The sequence below is a fragment of the Chelonia mydas genome, chromosome 19 (assembly GCF_015237465.2).
Source record: "Chelonia mydas isolate rCheMyd1 chromosome 19, rCheMyd1.pri.v2, whole genome shotgun sequence".
Lineage (NCBI taxonomy): Eukaryota > Metazoa > Chordata > Testudines > Cheloniidae > Chelonia > Chelonia mydas.
The window spans coordinates 5,365,643-5,391,788 of NC_051259.2; the positions used below are offsets into that span (position 1 = coordinate 5,365,643).

Here is a 26,146-nt window from a genome sequence, read left to right on the forward strand (position 1 = left end):
TGAAAATCTGGCCCTTGGAGACAAGTCTGTCCCTCCTGTCTATCAATTTGTATCCCAGAAAAAACAGCCTTTGCAGATCCACAGTCTAGTGACTTCAGAAGGGACAACCCTTGCCCAGACTACTCTGAAACGGCCAAAAAAAGACGATGCTGAGCCCTTGCGTCTCTTTTAAGACACAATGGTGGATGCCCTTATTTTTATCTGTATTGCAACAGAACTCAGAGGCCCCAATCAGGACCAGGGTCCTGTTGCACTGCTCGCTGCACAAACACATGGAAAGAGGCAGCCGCGTGCTGGCGAATCTAGGAGAGCCGGCAATGAGAGGGTTAAAATATAACTGTTCCAGTTTCTCTTCCCTGCCCTGCCCTGCATTATTGGAATGAAGGGGTTTGGGTCCTCCGAGTTTAAGAGGGTCTGTGCCTTTTATTTCCACCACTAGGCAAAACAGCAGCTCCTGGCTAGTTGCAGAGACCCATAGATGTGAAGGCCACAAGGAAACTAACCTGGTTAGTTTCAGGACGGAGCTTGGTAATTTCATGAATAGAATTACATGGCCAGGGGGCCTGTGATGGCAGAGGGCTGGATGAGCCAGGGGGTCCCATCCACTCCTTTGTTCCCTATGATCCTGACCTCCTGCATACCACAAGCCAGAGAACATCACCCGGTGACTCCTGCAGCCAGCCCAGTGGCATGACAAAGGCTGACTCTGCGGAGGTGTGCATGTCAAGCCCGATCCTGCTGCTACAGGGAGTTTTATCATGGACTTAACCGGAGCCAAGCGGGGCCCTAAATTAGGAGAGGAGGGATCTTTGCAGAAGGAGCTCCATCCTACCGCACACAGAGACCAGGGCTTCAGCACACAGACTGTGCACACCTCCGCCCTCTGCTGGCCACAGCTGGGAAGTGCCACTATGTACCCTGACACAATGCCCCTCTTTGTCCCTGCCCCTCTCCTTCCCCCACCCCTTGCTCAGGCTAGTGAGCTGTGTACTCACATCAGTGCCGTCGGATCCTGGCACTCCTGGCGGACCCGGGGGCCCCCGGGGGCCGGGCTCTCCTGGAGGACCTCGCTGCGGGAAAGGAAAGAGAAGCACACGTTCCCGGTCAGGAGAATGCCCCAAGTGGAGAGCTCACGGCCCTGCTAACCCGGAGAGACATCTGGACTTCAGATCACAGTCTGCAGGCTGTCAGGGCACTCAGAGCGGCAGGGAGGCCTGGTGTGACGCTCCAATCGTCGGCCATGCGAACAATTCCGTGCCATGGGGACCCCTTCCCCGAGACACATAGCAGACAGCCCAGGGCCTGGGAAGTGACAGCTGCTTCTCCCCGTCCAGAGCTGCCCTTGCAAAACAGCCCATCCAGGAGCAGTTTTGTTCTGACTGGCAAAGGAAGCAGGCACGAGGCTTCTCCCCCGTAGCTGGGGTTTATATAGGGATGAATGGGGCAGGCCAGGGACAGCATCTAAGCAAGCTGGTCCCTGATTCTGCTCCTTGTTCTCAAACAGCCCAGCCAGGGTTTGCGTTTTCTCCTTTATAGAGTGAAACCCAGAGCCTGACTCTGAGCTCAGACACACAGGGGTAAATCAGGAGTAGCTCCATGGAAACCAGTGGAATTACAGCAGTGTGTATGTCGGAGATCAGAATCATGCTTCCACCCACCCATCCCGCTTCCAAAAGGCAACTTCGATCTTAAGGATGCGCTTTAAAGTAGCCTCTGTTTTTGCAGCTCACCTTAGTTGATCCAGAGTTAAAGATGCAGGCTGAACTATCCAAAGTTGCTATGGGGATTTAGATGCCCCAGTCCCAATAATTTTAAAGGCAATGGAGTGTCCAAATCCCTTGGGCAATTTTGCAAATCTCACAGTCTTAAACTCTGCTAGGGGACTTAATTGTGCCAGCCCCTTGGTGAAACACTTAAGGCACGTTCCACAGTATCTCTGCAATCTCACAACATGCTATTTAGCCCGTGTCAAGAATAGGGATCTCTGCAGAAGCAGCCTCATCTGCAGCCTTGAGGCTTTTGTGATAGGAATTCCACAAATAAATCCCTGCTCCCCTCTTGGGGCGTGCTAAGGAAAGAGAGACTAAAAGCAGAGATGGAATTCAGGGATTCATGGAAATAAAAACCAGAAGGGCTGGTTGCATCTGACATGGCCAGCGACAGCTCGGGGCTTTGTTCTTCACTCGTCAGTGCTTATTTATTCTAAAGGGAAGAGGCCAGTTGGTTCTGTACATTTGTTAGAAAGAAAAAGAAAAAAGCTCATTATTTGCTCCTTATACGTAAATAGCAGCCAGCCAGCAGGAGAGAGCAAAGTTTCCTGGAAGCACCCAATGAATAGGCACCTTTGTCCTTGCCAAATGCTTCTTTGTTTTGAGGGCTCCCAAGCCCTAAGCGCTGTTGTGGACTCAAGCCCGCCCCTTGCAGTGGGTTCAGCTTGCTCCCAGGCTACTACAAGCCACGATGCATCCACCGCAAGCCTCTTCTGTGCAAGCAACTGTGTGCTCCAGCTCTCTGTCAAGGGAGAGCTTCATTCAGAGCGGCCCTGTTCAGCTCTGTCCCGTCTTCTCTCCCACTCGCTGCTTGGAACCTTTCTTTGGAAAATGACACTTCCACTTAAAAAAATATTAATTTTCATTTTTCTTTTGTTGGCCAAAAAAAAAAAAAAGCCAGTCTTGGGGGTAAGAGCTCAGCAGGGGTGTCCCTCTGTAGCACTCAAATTGGGGGCAGAGGGAGTATTTCCTTCCATTACTAACCCATCCCCTAGCAGGGCTAGCTTATCTCTGGCGCCTAAAGACACTTCCAAGGAGCACCTTCCTTCTCTTTAGAATGCCCCAGGTTGTATGATGCTTCCAAAAATCATCAAGGGGGATGAGGGTGGGGGAGAGAATATCCCCAACCTGGCTTCATCCCTGCTAGGGCTTTATCCCCATTATCCCTCTTTGCAACTATCCAGGGACCTACAAAGGCCTGCTGCCTCTCTGCAAATCCTTCCATTCAAACCCTTCCCTAGCAGTCGCTAATGAACGCAGCCCTCCTCCCCGAGTCCGGCTGACACCAAGCAGTTCTGCAGCAGCTCAATTGCAGCAGGATTCCACCTAACCAGAAACACGTAGGCACGGCCCCGAGGGAACAGGAGGCAAAAGACACGGATGGTGAATGAAAGAAAACCTTGTGAGTCTGAAAATCTCCAAAAGAACTGTGCCACTCAGTTGCCAACACAGGCTCTCCCTTTCTCCAGGGCCCCCTCATTCTCCCGACAGAGATGAAGATGGTTTCAAGTATTTAGAGGTTATTTTGGGGTATGGGGGCTCTGGATTCGCCCTGGGAATTTCCCTATGGATTTTCCCTGGGCTAAGCACTGCCGGAATGGGAAACTAGCTGAAAGCTCGTAGAAAAATAAGAGAAGGCAAAGAATCAGAAAGCGGCTCAGTGTTGCAAGCAATTTGACAAAGAGCTCAACGTTTTACAGTGGGGTGCAGACAGGGGACAGTTCCCCAGCCCCCCAGCCCAACCCTGACACATTCCAAGCATAAGGATATAAAGGAGAACACTTACAAGCTGAGCCAGGCATAGGCAGGTGGCTTGGAGGAGAAGGCAGAGTTTTAGGCTACCAAAGCAGTTAGCCATGGTGAGGGCTTCTGGCTAGCTCAGAAGCAGGGAAGTTTCCCCTTCTGCTAGCTGAAAGTCCAGGTAAAGCCAGCCAGCCAGCCAGCCAGCCCTCAAATGCACAAGCTTGCAAATCCAACAGCTGGACAGGCTTTTGCAATAGCCTGGAGGAGGAGAGAAGGTGGGGCAGACTCATTAATATGGAGCAGCTTCCTAGTTGAGGGCAGAGAGATTGGCTGGGAGTCCCCTTCACGCCCTCCTCTGTCACGTGAGACCCTGGGGACTAGCTGTAGTTCATGGCTCAGGTGAAGGGGAATTTCTTCCAGGCAGGGCAGGCCAGGGGAAAGAGTCTAGCCAGAGATCTTGTGCTTTCGAATTGAATGAGAGTCACTGGTATAAAACGGCTGTAAAATAGCACAAGGGCTGTGAAAGAAGCCTACAGCTTAGACAGAAAATTCACCGCTAAGGCTAAGGCGGTGTTTGTATAGCATCACGCTGCTAAGCAGGTTGGGCCTTGTTTGGCCCTTGGATGGGAGACCTGTAAGAGGCAGGTGAGTACTCCAGGGCGTGGGAAGAGCGACTCCTGCCTCTGAGTCAGGGCTGGTCTCAATGCTGCGGTGCTAGCGGAAGCAGTGGGGGGGACTGAATCAGGGGTGATCTCTTGTCGGTATCAATGCTGAGCTGAGGCATGATCTCTCCTCATGATCGGGGGGGAGGGGTGTGACTCCAGAAAAGGGGTGCTCTCCCCTCTGAGTCAGTGCTGACCTCAGTGTCGGGCTGCAACACCTGCTATCTTTTGGCTGACGTGTAAAACTGGGTCTTGATGAGTCTGTCCAATCCACAAACATCAATGTTAGCTAGAAATGGGCCACAGTTCAGATTCAACCCCCTTTGAATTTCAGTGGTGATCAGGTCCAAATCCCCAGATTTTAATCTGCCCTTTCGGTTTCATTGTGGGTCGAACCGGGGAGCCCTTTTCCCCTGGTTCTGGTTCAGATGGGGCTGACACGTCCCAAGAACTGCAGTTCACACACAAGATGTTGTTCCAAGACAGTGAAACGCCCACGAGGTCAGTGTATCTAGCAGATTTCTGTCCCTCTGGGCATCTGTACAATGTCTAATCTGAACCCAATCCCTAACTCCTGATCTCACTTCTAATCTAACCCTCGCCCTCCGAACCTGTTTCAGACCTGAAGGCCACCCGTTGGGCCCATCTGCCACAGACACATCGAGCCACTGACTGTCCAGATGGAATCAGTAAGAAAGCAGGCTTCCTGGGGACTAAAATAGCAGAGGCCTCTCCATTGGGAAGGCTGCCAGAAAGTCACTGAGAAATTCCTCATTGGATTCTGAGTGATGTAGGGCAAGGAAGGAGAGAAGCTATGCTAGGAATTCACCCGGACCTTATGCTCCGAGTAGAAAGGAGGAGATGGGCCAATTTCTGTAGGAAGAATGTGCTCATCACAGATCCCACATGGTGCCAGTGTAACCCACTGGTGAGTGTGCTACAAGTCCTGGTCGGTGCTGATCCGTAGAGCATATGAGTTGTTACAGCCACGATCTATGGTGCTTTGGCTCATGCTGGACTTGCCTGTGCTCTTTTTTCTTTAAGCTCTGAAGATCCCTGCTTCAATCGCTGGCGCGCGTGTGTGTGTGTGTGTGTGTGTGAGTGAGAGAGCCAGGCCGGTAACCATTACACCAGCAGGGGGGTTTATCTAGCTGGGGTGCTCAGAGAAGCCCAGCACTTGGCTACACACTCTTGCTGAGTATTGAGACATGGAATTGGGTCTGGCCAAAGATCCACCACGACCAGCAGCCTGCCCCAAATTCCCAGGTCCTAAGTGCAGTGGAAGTCAGTGTTGTGAACTCTCATGAGTTTATCCTAAAGCCTTGTGGTCGTCAGTGTTTTCCTTAAAGCCTCAGCTGCTGGAGTCCTGAGACCCTCAGATCTCTCCTTTTGTGTAATAAAAAAAAAAAAAAAGGAGATTTCTACCCTGATGGTTCCAGAGAAAAGCTGGGAAACATGCACTCGAGTAACTTAAGGCTCAAAAAACAGAACGTAAAGAAACAGAACCCAACATTTATTATTTTAAAAAAACAATCTCATGACTTTTAAGACCCTCTCATGATTTTGGGGGGCCAGACTCAGGATTTTGAATGCTTGGGGCTGGCAGTAGTGAGAACTACTTCTGGCTTACCCAAGAAGGTAATTATACCTGCTAACATTAAAAACTGATCAACAGCATGTCTTTTTACACAGCACATAACTAGTTCCAACTATTAGGCCACATGCCGCCATTACAGGGTGAACTGTGTTTTAGGCCTCTTTGCAATCCCTCTTCAGTGTACCGCTCGGATGGCAGGTGTGGCTTCCTTCCGCTTTCTCTGGTGGAACACCGCAATTCAACCCTTCTTGGACTGGATCTCTGGTGGAACTCCGCGATTCAACCCCTCTTGGACTGGATCTCTGGGTTCCAACCCATTTCCTAAACATGAGAACACGATAGGCCCGGCTGTATTTGGCAATGGCAAGAAAACTTCTCTTCGGGAGCCTGGGACCCGCTGTTGGTTAAAGGGACCCAACCACGACTTCTTCCAAACAAGCATATTGTTTATTCACCAAAAGGTACATAGCCAGCAGAGGAAAGGGTTAAAACAACAAAAGTCCGGATGCGTCTGGTCTCACCTAACTTTATCCTTTCTTTAAGTTTTGGTAAGTTTCACTTAACCCAGCTACCTCCATCTCAGAGCTGGGAGAGACAGCCCCTGCTGTTGCATTCTCTGATCAGTGTCACTTCCAGCAGCTGCTCCCTAACTTCCTCTGCAGGCAGAGGTTTTTAATGGTTTCGTGTCTTTTGATCCTAAATTCTTGGGAAAATAAATCTGTTAACCTGGCTGGAGCCAGGTAGGTAGACATTTCCTGATTAATAGCTCCCCCATTGTCCTCTTAAGGACACTTGGTAATCTCTCTGGAGGTATCTTTGTCATTGGTTCATTTCCCTCTTGATCTCTCTAACGGCCTCCTTTGATTGAACACCATGTAGTCAGATGGAATAATATCAAGCAGGTAAACTGAGGCACATATGCTACTAATACAAAAAAAGATCTCTCTCATTCTCCACTCTGCACCCCTTGCCAGAGTCAGCAACAGAACCAATCTCATTTCTCGGTCTCTTACTCTGACCACTAGATCACACTCCCCTTGATTACTCACCTGCCAAAATTCAGCCTGTTGCAGGTAAACAAAGGAGGAATATTTTATTTTAAAAGGGGTTTTGGAGGATGTGTGTGTTTAGCTTTGCAGTCTGTGCACACACTCTGCTATTGATCCAGAATCTTAAGCCGTTTATGTGTGTTTTGGCACTTTGCTGTTCACCTTCAAAGGTGTATCAGAATATTTGTTGTTTGCAAGCCAGCTTTTGAAAGAGACTAGCACTGGGAAACAAAATATGCATGAACTGGTCAGTGCAGTGGGGAGTGGGGAGATCTTCTCTATCTACCTTAAGTGTTACTATGGCCCCTTTCCCTTTAGGGTCTATACACAGAAACAAGGGGTGATTCCCCAACAAATTCAAAAGTTTAATTCAACATCACAGAACGGGCCTCTGTTGGAAGTCAGTGGTGCAGCTAATTACTAACCAAAGTGGGTAGCTAATAGCAGTAGAAGTCATTTAATTGGGAGCCCCCAGTGGATGGCTTATTGTCCTAATCAAAGGAAGATGCTGGGATGGGGGAAGGTTGCAAGTCTCAAAATTAAATTATATTATGTATTAATTATTCAGAGACCTGAGTTCTACTCCTGGCTCTGCCTCTGACTTTGGGCAAGTCACGTCACCTCTCGGTGCCTATATTTCCCCTCCCGCCCTTTCCCTGCCTTATTTATTTATATTGAAAGCTCTCTGGGGCAGGAACAGTCTCTTGCTAGGTGTCTATACAGCACCTAGCACAATGGGGCCCTGACTTCATTTGGAGCCTCTAGGCCCTTTTGGAATACAAACAACAGTTATTATTATTTTGTATTACGGTGACGCCACCAATCAAGTTTGGGGCCCATTGCGCTAGGCGCTGTACAGATGCTGAGTAAAAAGACAGTCCCTGCCCCCAAAAGCTAGATGTAGGTTATGACAAAGATGCACCAGGTGGGGAGACAAGGAAAGTGGGGGAAGGGAGGAGACATGGTAACAGCAAAGTAAGCAAGTTATTGTGCAACCTTCACAGCATTTGATGGGAGCTGCAAGTGTGCAGCACCTCCTAAAATTCCAGCCCTCAGTGAAAAAAGTTCCACCCTACATTACATTACAAGGGATGGAAATGCACTTTGTTGCACTTGACTTCCTTTTGATGTTGCAGAGATGGACTGAGTCGTACTGTATCTCTATTGTTAGTCTCCCTTCCCACAGTTTTCAACCACATTTTGGCATTCTCCGTGGTCCTTTCCATGCTGCGTGACAGAGGAGAGCATGCAGCCCTTGGGAGATTAAGGACCAGATGCTCAGGTGGTTGAAATCAAAACCAATGGTGGGATGTGGCTTGACACCAGCTCTGAATCTGGCTCTTGATAGCAGCATGCCAAGACAAGGACAGAACCATGCAGACGGGAAAGGGAACGGTGGAGGGCAGCAGAGAGCAAAGTAACTGTCTCTGTACATGAATTGGGAGGGTCACCCCTGCTCTGCAGTTTCCCTGTCTGAGAAAAACTACTTGCTAGGCTCCAGGAGATCACTTGTGCTCTTAAATCTCTTGTCATATGATCCCAACTGAAAAACTTGCACTGTGGGCCGCTAAAGAGTCTCCTCCCAGGATTTCCCATGGCAAAGCCCCTGGCCGCATCCAACCGGCACCGTTTATTGGCATGCCAGAGTTGGGCCATTTAAACAAGCACTGCATTGTTTTAGAGACCCCGCTGATATCTCTGGCAATCAAAGGTGTGCAGCTAACGGTGCGGCGCATGCTGAAATCCACCGACAATATTATCCTGGAGATTGAGCTGTGTTTCCAATGAATTATTTACATTGAGCAGCATGGAAAGTGGGGATCATCCTTTAACTGCTGTTTCCCAGAGAACATCTGAGATCAGCTGAAAAAGGGTGGACAGATGTGGGGTACAGGAACTGGCTGAAACTCAGGAGATCAATGTATGGCTCCGCTGCAGACTCCTGGGTGACCTTGGGCGAGTCACTTAGTGTCTCTGGGCCTCAGTTCTCCATTTGTAAAGCGGGGATAGTAATACCTCCCTACCTCATGATGGTGCAGTGAGGATAAATGTTTGAAGGTTGCTTGCTTATTATGGAAGCGGGGGCCATATAAGTACCTAGTCAAACAGCTAGAATAAGAGTTTGAGATCCATGTTATTAAACAGAGCAGTGGGCTCATCTGTTCTGGTATCCTGAGAGTGAGCAATGCCAAATGCTTGCACGTAACTGCAATGCTGCAGTGGATATTTTCTTCCTAACCTCGGCTAACACCTTGAAGCAAGAAGATGCTTTTCCTACTAACTTATTCATAGATGTCTAGTCTTTTAGTTTCTGAAACAAGGCGCTTCTGTCCAACCACACTGTCTCCACTCAGTACACCAGATATTCCCATGGTGAGTTCCTTTTGCAGTCAATCCCCGTCTGGTGTTGTGAAGAAATTCCCCTTCATGGTGATGACTGTTGCACAATTCTCTGTATGCATTTTGCAGGGAAAAGTCACCTATTTTGGAGGCATTATTTATTGTTGGCCAATACTGGGGAGAAAATACTGAGCTACACAGACCTATTGGTCTACATGTCAATAGCAATATTCCTGTAGCACTCTAGAAGGTGCTGTTCTTACCGTGGACTTCATAGTTGGTGCAGCATTGGTTGCAAAGCAAAGAGCAGGGCACCTGAGTGCAGTTAGGAACCTTTGAGGGTGGGCCATAGAACATAGGAACACAGGAGTGGAAGAGACTTCCTGGGTCATCAAGTCCAGTTGCCTGCTGTTGCTGGCAACCTTGTCAATTATTAAACCTCCCTTCTTCATTGCATTTCAATAGCATCTAAGACAGTGGCTCTTTAAAGGTCAGTGTTGCACAGCCAACAGCATCCTTATCTGCGATCCAGAGATCCTGGGCCTTAATACACTCACGCAGCATACCGGCAATTCCTACTGGCTTCAGTGAGAGATTCTCATTTGCAAAGGCAGCACACTCGAGCCCCCTGTGTTCAAATCTCACACCAGGTCTTGGACTCATAGAAGCACTAAGTAGGTCAAAACTTGGGGTCTGTCAACCTCTCCCTTGTCTCGCTAGGCCATATTCCACCAGAAGGAAGCCAAAGCAAGAGGAAAGTCCTGAGGATAATTAGACCTCACAAATCCAAACTAGTTGAAACCAGCTGTGACTCTCTAAGGCAAAACAAGAAAACCAAAAGAGCCACAGACTAAATCTTCAGTGTCACTAAGTACAGGACTGTCCATTCACTTCACAGTGAGTTAATTTCATCGAATAAAGACATACCTGTGACAGAATGGAGCCTGTTTTCTCTGCTGTGTGTCCCTGTGTTCATTCAGCACCACAGTCCACATTTAAGGCCAGATTCTCCTCTCACCTGCTCCAGTCAGACTCTGTTGGCTGTGGTGGAGTTACTCCTGGTTGACATCAGTGTAAGTGAGAGGAGAATCAGGCCCTTTGTTGCTTAAGAGAGCTGAGAAAGGGAGATGGGGGAATAAATGAAACTGAGTCCTCATCGTGTCCTCTAGCATAAAAAACTGCCTGCTTTAAAGGGACTAGTATCCTGTCTTCTAAAAGGAAGGAGTGTTGGCTAGTGATTAGAGCACTCAACTCTGAAAAGCAGGACTCCTGGATCAGATTCCCAGCTCTACCTCTGACTCACTGTGTGACACTCAGCAAGTCACTGTCCCTCAGTTTATCCAGCTATGAAATGGGGATAACAATTCTTCAAATGAGTGCAATGGGCTTTTGCAAAATGCCATGAGTTCCCTGGATGAAAGGAACTGCCAATGCTTAACTGCCCTTTCCATTTTTGATCCTTGCCCATTTTATGGCCAGCCTCCCTAGAGTCTAGGTCCCCCTGGTATCTAAGTCTTGCTTTTTACTTTAACATCCAGACCCCCTTTAAATTCACTGCCTAGAATGCACCACCTCAAGTATCACATGCAGAGTGTGTTTTGGGAATTCATTGGTGATTCATCCTGGTGATTCCTTCCCAGCTCCCTCCTCTGTGAGGTTTTGCGTATTGGGGTAATATCAACAACAAAGCACTTCAACAAGCCTGGACCAAATTAACACTCATTAGTACTTTGAATCCCATCCACTAGTCTCCCAGAAATCATTGGGCCTAATTCTCCTCTTACTGAAACTGGTGTAAATTAGGAGTAACTCCATGACAGTCAGTAGAGTTACACAGGTATAAGAAAAGGAGTACCTGTGGCACCTTAGAGACTAACCAATTTATTTGAGCATGAGCTTTCGTGGGCTACAGCTCACTTCACGAAAGCTCATGCTCAAATAAATTGGTTAGTCTCTAAGGTGCCACAAGTACTCCTTTTCTTTTTGCGAATACAGACTAACATGGCTGTTACTCTGAAACAGGTATAAGACAGGTCTGAAGTCATTAAAGCTATGCTGATTTACACCATCTGAAAATCTGGGCCATAGTTCTTAGTGGCTCTCCTGTATTATTCAACAGCCTTGTTTGTACTGTGGTTCAAGTGTCAGAAAGCCTATGATCTTCGCAGGGTTACACCTAGATACTGGGCATGACTGGTTATGATAGTTCTGAGTAAATAACTCTTAAAGGTAATTAGCCTCTGAGGGGATGATTTTCAAAGGCAAAAAGGGCAGTCACAAACCCAGTTCCCACTGAAAGTCAGGTAGCTCATTCCCACAGTGCCTTTTAAAATCTATCCCCTCTGACCCCATGACTAACTGGAGAAACTATGACAGGTTTCAGAGTAGCAGCCGTGTTAGTCTGTATTTGCAAAAAGAAAAGGAGGACTAGTGGCACCTTAGAGACTAACCAATTTATTTGAGCATGAGCTTTCGTGAGCTATAGCTCACTTCATCGGACGCATCCGATGAAGTGAGCTGTAGCTCACGAAAGCTTATGCTCAAATAAATTGGTTAGTCTCTAAGGTGCCACTAGTCCTCCTTTTCTTTATGGAGAAACTATGGGCTCTTGCATGTCTCTATGTGAAGTGGTTTGCCCAACTAGCTAACTTAAATGAAACTGGGGAGCAAGTTTAAAATTTCACTTTTCATTCTTGCTGTTTACTCTTTGCATTTCAGCAATGGAAAGGGACAAGTTAATTTCACTGTATTAGTTCCCAGTCAGTTTCCCTTGTGCACTAGTATAGCTACAATGTTTGCGTTGCACTGAAGTGTTTTCATTCATACAAACAAAAAAGTGGGTGTTCTTTGCATTTACAAGGGGCATTTCTGGACTTTAGTATTAAGGACACCTTGTTTTCACAGCACTGAAAACTGATGCCTAAAGCTCATCATCCAGTTGTGATTTTTATTTATTTTGTGCCAGTGCAAACAGAATTCCAGAGATATTACTATGAACATGTAAGTGTTTGGGATTGGAGTGTCACTTTAGGAAGTGTCATGTAATTTGAAATGTCTCATAGACTGTTGCATGCGGCTTACATTTTTTTCCCAACACCACTTTTCAGTTGATCACAACTTTTTACATAGCGTGGTTGCTTAATTACTCCACTTAGCACCTCCAGATGAGGCCTCAGGGATTTGGGAAGCGTGTGTTTATAATACACATGTCCTTGTTAAAAAGCCTCAACTAAATCTTTTTCTCTCTAGTTATTTTTACCTTGTGTTTAAACTAGGACACTTTTTTTCCCCATTTGATCTGATTCTTTCCTGAGATCTGTCAGCCACTTGAGTCAGTGGCAAAGCTGTGGAGAAGTTGAACCTGACATGCTGCTTGTTTTGTCTCACTGCATTTCCAGCTTGAGTGGCATTTATCTTCCTTTCCAACAGGTACATGCATAAACCCCTCCCCCCAGTATTGTTAAAGGGACTTAACATGTTGCTGAAAATTTGTGTACACAGTGGCCAGTCTGTTGCCCCTGATGTAGCCATAAACGTCCCAGATAGTTGTGAATGTATGGGGCAATTAGAGAGATACAGTTGTGTTAATAAACAGCCTTGCTTCCAAGAAATTAAAACCTATTTGTCCTTGGCCTTTCCCCTTACATCCATAGATACATTCTCCAAAAGGGAGCAGAGCCCTTGCGCATGGAAAGTCAGGTGAGAGACACTGCCAAAGACTTCAGGGCAAAGTCCTGGCTAGGTTGAAAGTGATCTGGGTTTCTGTGATATCTCCCCTGAGAGTCTGCATAAAGTCCTGTCCCTGCTCCTGCTACCTTCCTTCCTTCCATCCACTCCCTACCCTCCTCCTGTCCTCCCTCCCTCCCTTTTATAGCCTCCCCCTCCTGCTACCTCCCTCCATCCCCCCATACTTCCTCTGTCTCCTCTACTCTCTTCCCCCTCCTCTTCCCCCCACCCCTCTCCATCCCCCATACCTCCTCCCCATCCTCTTCCCCGCCACGCCCTCCGTCCCCTCCCCCTCCTCCTTTTTCCCCCCACCAGCCCCTCTCCATCCCCCCACACCTCCTCCCCCTCCTCTCCCCCACCAGCCCCTCTCCATCCCCCCACACCTCCTCCCCCTCCTCTCCCCCACCAGCCCCTCTCCATCCCCCCACACCTCCTCCCCCTCCTCCTCTCCATCCCCCCACACCTCCTCCCCCTCCTCTCCCCCACCAGCCCCTCTCCATCCCCCCACACCTCCTCCCCCTCCTCTCCATCCCCCCACACCTCGTCCCCCTCCTCTCCCCCACCAGCCCCTCTCCATCCCCCCACACCTCCTCCCCCTCCTCTCCCCCACCCCCTCTCCATCCCCCCCACACCTCCTCCCCCTCCGTCCCCTCCTCTCCATCCTCCCACACCTCCTCCCCCTCCTCTCCCCCACCCCCCTCCATCCCCCATACTCCTCCCCCTCCGTCCCCTCCTCTCCATCCCCCCATACCTCCTCTTCCCCCCCTCCACTCTCCTTCCCCCCCCCCCCCCCACGCATCTTTCCATCCCTGCGGCCCCCTCCCACGGCTTCAGTCACGTGACCTGCCCCATTCACGTCCTTCTCTCTCTCTCTCTCTCTCTCCGCCCCCGCCCCCGGCTTCCGCCCCGTCCCGCCCCCTCTCCCCTGATTGGCTCGCGGTTGATCCGCCGCGGCGTGACGCGCGGCGGCGGCGGCTCGAGGGGGCCCGGGGCGCGGCCCGCCACGTTGCCCCGCCCCCCTTTTGGCCCCGCCCCCGCCCAGCTCGCTCCGGCCGGAAAGAGGAAGCGGCTGAGCCTGAGGCGCGTCCCGGAGACCCCAGAGCCCGGGCCCCGCCGCCGCCACCTCCTCCCCCCCCCGCGGACCCGGCTCCCGCTCGTGGCAGCTGGGGGGGCCGCGCTGTGTGAGGGGGGGCCCCGAGTGAGCGCTGAGGGGCCGCAGGGACCCTTGAGGGGGGGGCCCGCGCCGCCTGGGGGCGACCCGCCCTTCCAGGGGCCCCGGGGGCGGTTTGTGGCTGGGGGGTGGGGAGCAGGGTCCGTCCCCCGCCCCCCACCCTCTCTCCCCCTCCCCCCGCGATGACGGGCAAGTCGGTGCGGGACGTGGACCGGTACCAGGCTGTCCTGGCCAGCCTGCTGCTGGAGGAGGAGAACAAGTACTGTGCCGACTGCCAGGCCAAAGGTAAATGCGGCCGGGGGGGGCGGGGGGGCATGCTCAGGGCTCCCCCCCCCCCACCCGCCGGTAGCTGGGCTGGGGGCGTGTGCAAAGGCATCTGGCTGGTCCTGATCCCCTGGGGAGGGGAGGGTGTGTGTGTGTCGGGGGGGGGGGAGGGGGCGTGCTTTAGGGCTTGTACCTGCAAAGGTTATTTTTGGGGGGGGGGGGTTGGTTTGCAATACAAAAGAAAAGGGCTGTGTAGGTGGGTGTTGCCCAGGGCAGCATGGGTTGTGACTCTCTTAGTGGGCTCCCTGTTCTCTTTTTTTTTTTTTTGGGGGGGGGGGGTCTGTAATGGGGTGATGTCTTGTGCAGGGACCCCCCCCCCGCCGTCTCTGAGTCACACATGGTATCTGGGTGCGGGCGGCCTCTTGAATGGGAAGGGGAGCAAGCAGGTTGTGAAAATGATCCCTGGCTCGGTAAGTGAGGGGGGACGGTTGAAAAGTCACTAGCTTATTGTTGGCCTCTGTAGAAAGAGCGTATATCTAGGGATGGCTAACTGCGGTGATTATGTAACCGTGTCAACCGGGCAACTTTAGAACTTAGCAGTCAGCAGCTGGTGTATTTATAAATGCTGTAGGTTGATAGATGAAGAGGCATGAACTCATTTGCATGCTGACGTACAAGTCATTGTCAAGAGAAGGTCGTTGAACAAAACGTTATACATCAGAACTTGATCAAGGAGGCCTTGGAGTGTGGAGGGAATTTACTTCTGGAATGTGTGGGATTAGTTTTGACTAGGCCAAAAAAGCCTTTTCTTGTTGGAGTTTTCTGACAACCCAGTCCTCATCAGGGGAAAATGAGGCTTCTCTGGTAGTGCCACACCTTCCTGGATGGTGGAGGTGAGATTCATTTGTGGTGGATGTTGGACATCAGCTGATGCTCATTATCACCTGACACACTTTGATAACACAGGTATTCAACATAAGGAGTCAATCCTAAAGTGCTAACTTTATTTGCACTCCATGCTATTTTGGAACACACATTGTCACTAAGTCAGGCTTCCATCTGTTACCTTACTCTTATTAATGAAAGCTCTTTAAAGAATTTTTTGAGGGAAGCAGGTAGACAGTGCACTTTCATTGGATGTTTTCTACCCTCTGCTCTTGAGGATGAGGGTAGAAAGACGAAATGCTATTGAAAACTTCATAACACCTCAATATGTGACAGTTTGAGGTCTAAAATCTTGTAGTCTAGGGCTGTTGCTGTGTATCCAAAAACGTATTCAGTCCTCTTGAGCAGATGCTAAATACCAGTTTAGTGCAAACAAAGGAGCAATACCTGCCTGGTTTGTATAAGTGTGTGGGGTGGAAACTTCTCCCCAATTTCTTCTCAGTAAGTTTCTCCTTCATATCGCAATGGATGCTTCCAGTTCAATTGGGAAGAGTGTTGGCACTAAAAGCCGCTTGGTTTTAGTGAAACTTCATACTGTGGTTAGCTAATAAATCCTGAATTACAGTGGCCTATGCTAGCATCACGACAGTCAAGAGTCAGATGCCATTTCTGTGATTGTTTCCTGAAAAACTGGGTTTTGTAGCTCTACTTCTTCATGTCATTTGGCAAACGAGTTGAATAAAAAATATAGCTAAAATCTGTCCGTAAGGACTCTTCAAACACCCTGAGTAAATGGTGGCTGAATTTCAAATACTGACAATTTGCAAACACTAAACCCTGTGTGTGAAAGAATTATTTTTAAGAGAAACTTTAAAAACTGGATTACGTAACTTTGCAAAACATTCTCAGCCAAAGCATATCATCTATTGTCTTCCTTCAGACTGTAACTTTAAATTAGAGCTGTGGCATGGGCATGGGATAATGTCTGAAGAAGCACATAATAGTAGGATCCTGTGGGTATCTGAATGGAAATGGACTTTTTATGAAGTAGCCCTAGAGCTGATTAAGTGTCACTGGAAGAATGTCACATTGCAGTGGCTCCAGATGGTATGTTCAATGTCAGAATTTTTACTGTTTTCTCTTTTAAGTACTCTTATAGGAGAGGAATAAACTGTTAAAGGTCTGACTTCAAAAGTGCAAAGGCAAAGCAATCAAATGCAAAAAGGCAACAGCTTCTCCCCTAACTCATCCTCTTGCACATCCATGTATTTTCACATGGCCTACTGTTCTGATCCCTCTGCTATTTTTGCTAGGACAGTAACTTAAGGACAATTGGCTAGTGGCTCTTGGAAATGTTTGTCTAATGAATTTCTGTAGAGGGTTGGAATCTGGATTCCTGGATTCTGTTCCCAGTTATGCCAATAACTGATCTTGGGTTAATCACTATACCTTTCTGCCTCTCTATCTCCATTCTACAGAGGGATGATATTTATGTATATCCGATCAGTATGAGGCGCTAATTAACAATTGTAAAGAGCACTTTTGTGATCTGTGGAGAAAATGAGTAGTAGAAATGCAAAATTATTGTTCAAGTACTGCTTTATTTTCTTGTGGGAGGTATTTGGGTTGAAGTTGGATCCATCTCTTTGGTTTCTAATGCTTTGTGTGTATTGGAGCTGTAGCAAACTGCACAAATGGATGAAGCTGCACATTTTGGAGAGACGATGGCACAGCTTAGAGAAGGGTGTTTTACATTCCACTTATATATTTGGGGGAGGGGGGAAGTTAGTTGACATGTAAGCTGAATGTGGTCTTTTTTTCTTTAGGGGTAGAGGTCATTGTCCCATTTGCTAGATCTTAGATATATATTTCAGCTGTTAAATAAAACGGGCATCTAAAAGCTATTCTTAGATCTCATAATTGCATTTTGAACAATGAGGATTGGTACTTTCTCCTGTTAATGTATAAACAAACAAGCTGTCCCAGCAGAGAAGACTCCTGGATAAGTGTGATTATTAAAGTGTCTGCCTATCCTGTTTATAGATAGCTGGAATGTTACAATTCCAGAATGCACTGATGGGCAGGAAGTGAGGTTTTACAATCCAGCATTATTACCAAAGATGGTGAATTACTTGGTAATGTGAAATCCTTCATGAGACAGGAAGAGGCTTTTTGTAAACGAACAAACTTAAATTGATCAAGATTGAACCAGTTTTCTGTTGCGTTGAATGGTAGTTGCTGTTTCTGCAACAGAATTGTCATTTGTACTAACAGTGAAAGGGTGGAGGGAGCCTCAATTCTCATGAACCATAAATGAAGAAGTCCATAGTTTTCTTTAGCCAAACACACTTCCGTTGTGGTTATTGGGTATTACTGTGAACACTGCCAGCCAGGTATAGTCTGTTAACTTCCTGAGGAGGTAGATATACAGTTACAGAAATGTAATACAGCCTATCTTTCCATTGCCAACTGTTAAGGCCTGCTCATGAAGCATGGGGCTCCCACAGTTTCACTGTGTTGAAATTGTGGTTGCTCATCACCGTTTTTACCATCAGGCTCTTGCTGCAGAAACTAACCTAAGGTGATATTGAAGTCAGCTGAATTCCCCTTCAGTGGGAGTAGGCCTTTAATGTTTGCGCAGCATAAAAAACACTTTTTGTTTGACACATACCTCTTCCGTCTAGGTAATTTAAAGCTCTTAAGTAAAAATGACTTCTAATGAGAAAAGACCAGCTGGTGTATGCTAACTCCTCTGTAGGGTTTACTTCTCTCCTTGTAACATACTGATTGTTTTGGTAGAAAGACTTACTTGGTCTTAAGTACAGTAGGCTATTTTGTATGCTTCTAATCAGTTGCACATCTGACTTCTGTTCCATGAAAGCACTCAAATAGAGTGCAAGCAAATGGAGAATCTTGCACCATGACATTTTGATATGATTAGAAGAATATTCATTGAACTTGTGCAATGCATGAATACATATCGCCCAGTTGTGAGGGTGGTAAAAATCTTGTTTTAGTTTCTAGCTGACAAATTCTGTATCCCCTTCAAGATTAAATAAATTCTTCCATTAGTAGCCATTACTGCTGACCTGCAGCAGTTGTTGCTGAAAATGGCAGTTTTGCGGAAAGTAATTTATCAAGATTCCCATTAGACTATACCTTCACATTAAACCTGTTCCTTGGGGGCATTTTTGTGCTCATTTTCCTTGTCAGCCAATTCAGTGCAACATACTTCGTTTAGGAGATGTGCAACACTTAGATGTTGAGATGGAGTCCAGGAAAGATGACCAAGGAACGAGAGGGAAGATTGTTCACTGATTTGGGGGAGGAGGGGGAAAATCTCTTTTCTAGCCAGATAAATTACCATAAAAAGTACTTGTAGGCATATAACACTACAGTTTAGTTCCCCGTCTCTTTGCTTTTATGCTCAGCTTACTGGCTTCTTGCAGTTTAGTGCTACTTAGGCTGTATCTAGCTCCTTTGGAAGATAGTGTTCAGCTGCCACCCACACTTCCAATTCTGTGAGATGTTTCAGATGACGTCACTCTGCAAGCTGGATTGTGAGTTGTCGTGCCCTCTTTCCGTAGAAGTAGGAAAGAAATAAGAACTGAATGACATCCCAATGCTGCAGAATGGCTGTTTGGTTCACCTGGAGTCCTGTTGTGTACCCACCTCTTCCTTAATTTCAGTCCGCAGAAGAGAACTACTCAGGGGATGTCGATAATAACCTCATTCTCAGTAACATCAGTGCTTTGGTCCTATCCACACTAGAAGCATAACTGTGCTAAGAACAACTTAGATTTCTATAACACCATATCCCAAAGGATACTTACAACTTTTTAAACACGGTGGTTTGTCTTGAGGATTCTAACCCTGTTTTTCTGTCTGTTGTGGACAGGAAATGCCTCCTTTCAGAATAGTAGGCATACCTCTTTGCCTGACTAAAGAGTTTTAGGTCTGTAGAGAGTGATAGTATTTGTTTTCCTGGTGAAGAGATGCATTTCATGCAAGAGATTAAAAGCCAAGTTTGCTTGATTCAGAACCTCTACTCATTTTGTGCCTTAATAGGACACAGGTAAAATACTACATCCCGTACCAACATGGGGTGTAATATCTGTCACCACTTGTCTGGGTAGTGCCTATCACTATAGATATACAGTACCTGAAAGGTGGGGTGCACAACATTCTGTTCTAATGAGGAGGAAGGCATGCTTCCGTGGGCAAACACTGTAGAGAAATGTATCGCCTCCCCAGTGACTCCGTGCATAGGCCCCAATCATAGCATGACTGCATCCTAGTCAGACTCCTTCTAGTGTCCCAGAGAGCAAAGTTTTCCTTGATACTCTCTCATGAATCTGGCCCTCCTTCAAGGAGTGATCAAGTAGTTCCGGCGAACCCCTGCTTTAGTCTGAAAACCCCTGAGAGCACAAGTGAGGAACCCATTAGTTGTCCATCCTAATCTCTCTCTGGGAGATCTCACATTCTTGTGCAGATCTATTGGTCGGACCAAGAGTGGGAGTGCGGGTGTAGACAAGGCACTGTCTCTTCTACCACACTGCTTGGAGGAGGTCTGAATGATGTGATCATAACACCAAGGCCCTCTAGTGCTTTACAAAAAGTGTAGGTCTCTGGCTGCAATAGTGTTCAATCAGTGGGGATAAAACGCAACTGTCCCTCCCCTTTCAGGCCATGTAGTATTCTATTTAGTGGTATCTTAGTCGTAGAAATCTCTGAAAGGGCAAACTTTATGCTGCTTAGCTTCTCCTTCACTGTCTCTCAAATTCAAACTACTGAGGTTTATGCATTACATAGAAATCTTTGTTCTCAAAATTTTTTTTCCAAAAGAGCTGTTGAAGGCATTATCAGCACCTCTTCTGATCTATGTTCCCCACCCCTAGCCCCTGGAGAACTCAAGTACTGGAACACAAGCTTTAGCTAGCATAGTCTGAGCATGATAGAGAGAACATGCTTGTTGAGAAGATGCACTGGCCTAAGGCGTGAGCAAACATGATCTGTTATATTTAGAGACACTCCATAGATTGGGAGTTGTGGGTGGCTTCTTAGAAATTCAATGCTTGGTCCTGGTGCTCTGGAGGGAAGAGGATCATCTCTGTGGTGAAAATGGGGAGAGGTTTGAAGAGCTGAAGCTGCTAATAAACACTGCAGGCAGTGGTTGCAGATGTCTGTTTTGGAGAACTGAGAGGAAATTAAGCAAAAGCTCTGCAGTGTGGGAAAGAAAAAAGTTACAAAATGCTGCTTAATGTCTACAGTTGTGAGAAGAATGAGGGTACTTCTACACTGAAAAGCAAAAAACCCTACTGCAGTGAGTCTCGGGGATAGTCTACACTAGACGTGCTACATCGATGCAGCGGCACCGCTGCATTGCGTCTGGTGAAGACGCTCTGAGCTCTCCCGTTGGCATAATAAATCCACCTGCACAAGCGGCCGATGTAGCACTGTCCACGCTGGCGCTTAGGTTGATGTAACTTGCTTTGCTCGGGGGGACAGCTTCTTCACACCTCTGAGCAACATAAGTTATACCGAAGTAAGCTGTAGTGTAAACCTAGCCTCAGAGGCCAGATCAGTGAACTCAGGCTTGTGCTTTGGTGCTTTGTAGATGTTCCTGCTAAGGCTGGACCCTGGACTCTGAAACCTGGCATGGAGGCTGGGTCTCAAAGCCCCCAGTCCAGCCTGAGCAGGAAAGTCTGCACTGCTATCGTTAGCCCCGTAGTGCAAACCTGAGTCAGAGGACCCGGGCTCTGAGACTCACAGCTGTGGGGGTTTTTTTGCCGTGTATACATACCCGGAGTACTTTTTAATCTGAATCAAATTAGGCGATCTGGGGAGAGGAGTGAACAAGATACACCCTTTTAAAATAAAGCTTGGCTGTGTTGGTTTCTGGCAGCAGAAGCTTGGGAATGAGTTGCTTCTGTCTAAACAAATGTGTGGGCTCTGGTGACATGAGATCATAGTATCAGGCTGATAACTACTGATCATGACATGCTATAGATACCAAATCACAAGATTAATGGTAGATTCTACCTTGCTAACATTTTCTCTAGGTCACTGGGTTTAGTGGCTACATACCTGCAGCTATTAGGCATGACCACAATGCCTAATATTGATGATCAAAGGCCCCATTCTGGACTGGAGCCTCAGCTAGGTGGTGCACACATGGCTCCGCCCCAAAAAGCCCCGTTTCTCATGATTTCTTCTCATCTTGCTGCATGAATGACAGCTGGGTATACTTATGTAAAAAGGATGCTGCCAAAACAGGCTGTGATCTGCTTCCCAACCAAGTGTGTGGGATTTTACTCAAAGCTGTGTCTCCTTACTGGACTGCCAGATTGGAACCATGGGAAGAAACATTTTTCACTCAAGTTGCATTGCAACTGTGAGGTTGTCATTCTTTTCAGTATATATGTATTTTTTTTTCATTTTTTTATAAATGAGTCATTAAAATGTTCCCTGACCATCAGGTGATGTTTCTTCCATCTGTTGTGCACTGCTGCTGTCACTGTGGGCATTCTGGGAAATAGTTGTTTTGCTATCGTTATTAGAGAGCTGAGTTGTATGGCATGACCTGCCTACGCAGACACAACACGTTCACCAACAGAGATATTGAATGGGTTGGGATGTGAGTGGATATGGAAGCTTTTTAACGCCACAACTGTTAATTTGAGGGTAAATTTGTGAAGTACAAATGTGTGAGGGAAGTCTCAATCTGGGCAATGATACAGACTCCATGATTTGAATGGACTGGAAACTTTTTTGTTTTAAACTAGCCCGTGTTAAATGTCTCCAACTATTATAGGTGGTAAATGTGGGCACTGAGAATTGCTGTTAAATTAACCAAGGAGCTTCTATGCATTTCTAACTCTCTGAATTTTTACAACATGAAGATACTGTATTTGACTCTCTTCCCTCTCCCAAACTTTTCCCCTCTACTCTTCCAGTCCCCGTCTTTCCCACAGGCTCCTTGGATCCAGTATCGTTGATGGCAGAACTGCAGGTTCCTCCACAGTGGAGTACCCCAGCGATGACCATTATGCAACTTCTCCTGCATCCACTCGTCAGTTTAAGGTTGCCCCGCACTCCTCCTTTGGTTTGTCTGAGTACCCCTCCCCTGTGTGTTATGGGAGCTCTGCCATGAGTTCCATTTTGAAGTCCAACCCTCTTGTATAACTCATTGCCAATTAGATGCAAAAAATTTGTACTTGTGCATTATTTCTTGACTCTAACATAAAATAGATCTACATACAGAGTTAGGTCAGGGTTTCTCTGTTCTCAGTATTTCCTCATCCAGAATTACAACACAGAGGTTTTTTCTTGGGGACTTTTAAGTACATACAGTGCTGATTAAATGTGCAGTACAAATGCAGAATGTTAAAGGTGTTGGTTGAAAGCTGCACTTGACTTGCAAAGTCTGTCTTGAAAGATCTTGCTTCTTTCTGTCCTTAGTATTTGATATTAACTACTGGAATTCAGTGGACATACTTAGCTTATGATGATCTCCATATTGCTTGTAAAGTGACTGTCAAGTTATTGGGCTCAAATTAATGGTGTTAAGTGTATTTTTCTAAGTCTCACTAATGGAGAAATGTTCACTGCTTTCTAATATTTCAAGTAGCTTCACTTTTGTATTTAAACATTGCCTTGCAGTGTTAGCAATACAAATATTGTGCTTATATACAAGAATCAGGAAAAGAAACTGATAACCCTGTACTCACAAGCCGAGAAGTGTATGAAAAGTAAGATTTTAAAATATCTAAATTCTAAATATGGAGTAGTGCTTGTAATAAAACTAAAAGGACTAATTAACTTCACAATATCTTCTCAATTGTGGTGCTTTTGGCATGGGCAGTACAGGAACCCAGTGTTGGATTTTAGATACAGCATTGTAATAGATGAAATGTGGCAAACAAGTTACCAGTCCTTCTAAAAAGCTGAATCTAGAGCAGGTGCAAGGCAGGAAAACAATATTAAGCTAGAAAACAAGTACATCATTGTCATAACTAGAATGACTCATGGAATAAGTAGTTGAAATAGCTTTTGAAAGAAAGGGATGGAATCTGGTGAACTCTAGTTGTGAGGCTGTTAAAGGCATTGGATGAGGGGAGAAGCCGTCGAGCTAGGAAGACAAAGAAGGCAAGACAGTGGTCCAAAGCATGGGTGGAGCAAGAGTGGTGAAGGTTTGGTGACACGTATGAAGAAGAGGGCTTAACGTACAACAAGAAGTGCAAACAGGTTTTCATCTTAAGTTTTTCCTCACTCTGCCAAACGGTTAATGTTAAATATGTCGGGGGCGGGGGTTATTGAATAATGGAATTTCCCTACTAAACCACTGTCTAAACTTGCTTGAATCACAGTTGAGCTTCCTCTTTTAGTAAGGGCAATGTGCATGGCATTTTCTCTTTAAATTGCCCTGTGTAATGGCTGCTTGTGGTGAAGAGAGAACTAACCTATGGTTCCCTAAGAACAGTCTTTAGATGCTACTTGTTTGCATGATGAGGCACTGGATAAGCCCTGCAGAGTTTCCTCCTCCTGTGTGTTAAGACTTGCGTCAGCAGACCTTTACACAGAACTGAATAGCGGATGCAGTGATCTGCGCTGCCTGGCTACAATTATAGCTGCCTGCAGTGAGTTAACATTCTCTTTTGAATTCTTACAACATGTTATGCTTGAAACTGGTGAAGAATTCTTGGATTAATTTAAACCCATAACATCTACGAAGTGGAAAGAGGATATCTGACCTTGATGTGTGTAGGGTACATACTGGTGTATTCAGTAAGTCTCCCTGCATGACACTTTTGTAATGTACTTCTGCCTTTGAAATTGCAGCATCTTAAGCTGAGAAATCAAGAATGTGTTTTCCTCTTTTATGCTTCTGCTTCTTCTACAATCACTGTAACTGGCAGGGTTAGAAATGGGAAGAAAAATAGCAAATCCAGTCATGGTAAACTTTAAAATTAGGTAAACTCTGCAGTTCTGTGGTGGCTGACTGAGCATCATTTTTTTGCAACAGAATGAAATAGGTCTAATAGTGGTTTAGGTACAGCAATGCAACTAGTGTGAATACACTGTCCTCTTCCAGATAAAGCTAAATCTGTTCAAGATCATTCTGTAGGAAAAGGGTTCTTAGAATCCCTTTTCAACAGCATTTACTATTCTAACAGCTGCCACTGTACGCTAAAGAAACTTTTTGTCAGTATTGGTGGGGATACAACTATAACGACAGGTCTGCCTTACTCTTGTGTTTGAGCAGCCAGCAGCAAATATGGGTCCAAGAGAATGTTGGAATGGCTGTCATTGTAGTTGCCAGGGTATGGAAAGATCAGCATTCGAGGGGAAACTATTTTGGAAATAGCTGTGCATGGTGAGAGGAGTGTTCGAGATAGCAGCAGCATCATTCAGAAATGAGGTGTGGAGACCTGGGAGCCTGGAACATCTCTGTGCTGCATACAGGTGCATTAATTATGCAAACCTGGGGGAGAAGAAATAGAGGCAGGTGTGATGAAGTGCACTGAGTAGTGGATATCGAGAGAAACATCCTGCCTACTAATCTTATCTCTGTCTCTAACTTTGACCTTGAGCAAGTCACTGAGACTGTTTTCCCATCTGTAAAATGGGGAATGTTGATGACTAAAGTAATCGTCATACAACATTTAAATACGATGTAAATCCGGTGATGCTCAGTTTTACAAATGACCGAGTGCCCAGTTTTTGTAAAAATACACTACTCTGCTTGGTTTCAGGAAACTTGCACTGCCATTTAAGTATAAATAGTGGTTGGTTACTGTAGTAACAAACAGATAAATTAGTTGAGATGTCAGACTGGTATGTGGTTTTGTGAAGGTGTTTATCTCACCAACATCTTTGCTCTTTAAAGATAATTCATCTTAATACAAGTAGATTGTCGACACTAAAGAGAGAACAAAAACTAACTCCATAACTCTAGTCTGGAAGGAAAGACTTATCAGAAACAGCAGTTTTCTCATGTATGCCCCTTGAAATTTAGGACAGGAAAAAAAAGGGCCTGGAACAAAACTGATCCTTGGAACATGCTGTAATATCTTTCTCACCTCTGATTTGTGACCAAGTCCTATATTTATAGGTGAAACTGGTAGCAACCCCTGTTAAAGTTGCACAGTGCTTTCCATTATATGTTTTCAGTTGCTGGTAACTTTGCCAAACTTAAACAACTTGTGCTGAACTTTTTCATACTAGATGTCTGCCTAAGGCTGACTTTTTTGCTGGGAAATTCTAGCTAAAACATTTCAGCTGTTTCCAAGAACAAGATTAGGGAAATACACTTTGCCGATGTTATAAAAAAATAAAATTAAAAAAATCCCCTTTTGTTGAGAAGCTCTAGCAATTTCATGCTTTGAAGCAAGGGTATGAAACTTGACAGGTCCCTAGTGTCTGTGCTTTTTGCGGTCACCCTGAAAACTTCCTGCAGGCTCAGTAGAAGCTTGCTAGAGTTTGGCAGGTGAATTCTCTGATTTTGTTTATACTGAGCAGCTCCTGTGCACAGACTGAACTGCTCATGCCTGTCTCCACAGAATCACTGAAAATGCTCCAACCTGGCGCTGCAGAGGCTGAGCTAGGCTTGGCCAGCTGTTGCCCTTCCGAGTAGCTAGGGACAGCTGTGGTTCTGGGCACCAGAACTGAGCAGGGAGAGCCTCTCATCTGCTTTCCTTGCTACTCCTGCTTGCACGCAGCAGGAGAGGAAGAAACCTGACTTGAATGCAGAGGGGTGAAGAAAGGGGGTGGGGCATCAGAGGAGATGCAGAGCAAGGGGATGGGCAGAAGCTCTGGTGGGGGGGACCCAGAGCAGGAACAAGGGGAAGGAACAGGAAGAAGTCATCGAACAGCCTCAGTGCCCTAAAATCTGAATTCAAACACACACCAACAATGTGTTGTCTTTAGAGCTGGAGTGA

At 46.5% G+C, this 26,146-nt stretch overlaps 2 protein-coding genes across 5 annotated transcripts in view; one reads left to right on the forward strand and one right to left on the reverse strand.

The window, feature by feature from the left end:
• COL9A2 (collagen type IX alpha 2 chain) overlaps positions 1–9,880 on the reverse strand; it is a 47,863-nt gene extending 37,983 nt beyond the window's left edge. Inside the window, exons 1-2 of one of the 2 annotated variants that reach the window (XM_043532194.1) lie at positions 9,424–9,880; positions 996–1,070 (exon numbers count right to left, since the gene is read on the reverse strand). In XM_043532194.1, the coding sequence (XP_043388129.1) occupies positions 996–1,070; positions 9,424–9,612 (264 nt within the window). In that variant the 5' untranslated portion in view covers positions 9,613–9,880. Of the gene's footprint in view, positions 1–995; positions 1,071–3,555; positions 3,764–9,423 lie in introns of those variants that run through there. The other variant, XM_043532195.1, reaches the window with a different exon arrangement.
• Positions 9,881–13,937: 4,057 nt separating this feature from the next.
• The window catches only part of SMAP2 (small ArfGAP2), a 36,805-nt gene continuing 24,596 nt past the window's right edge, over positions 13,938–26,146 (forward strand). The window contains exons 1-2 of one of the 3 annotated variants that reach the window (XM_043532203.1): positions 13,940–14,342; positions 22,163–22,289. Coding sequence is in view for 1 of the 3 variants with exons in the window: in XM_037881564.2 (XP_037737492.1) it covers positions 14,240–14,342 (103 nt within the window). In the remaining 2 variants the exon portion in view is untranslated. Of the gene's footprint in view, positions 14,343–22,162; positions 22,290–23,698; positions 23,846–26,146 lie in introns of those variants that run through there. The other 2 variants (XM_037881564.2, XM_043532202.1) reach the window with 2 other exon arrangements.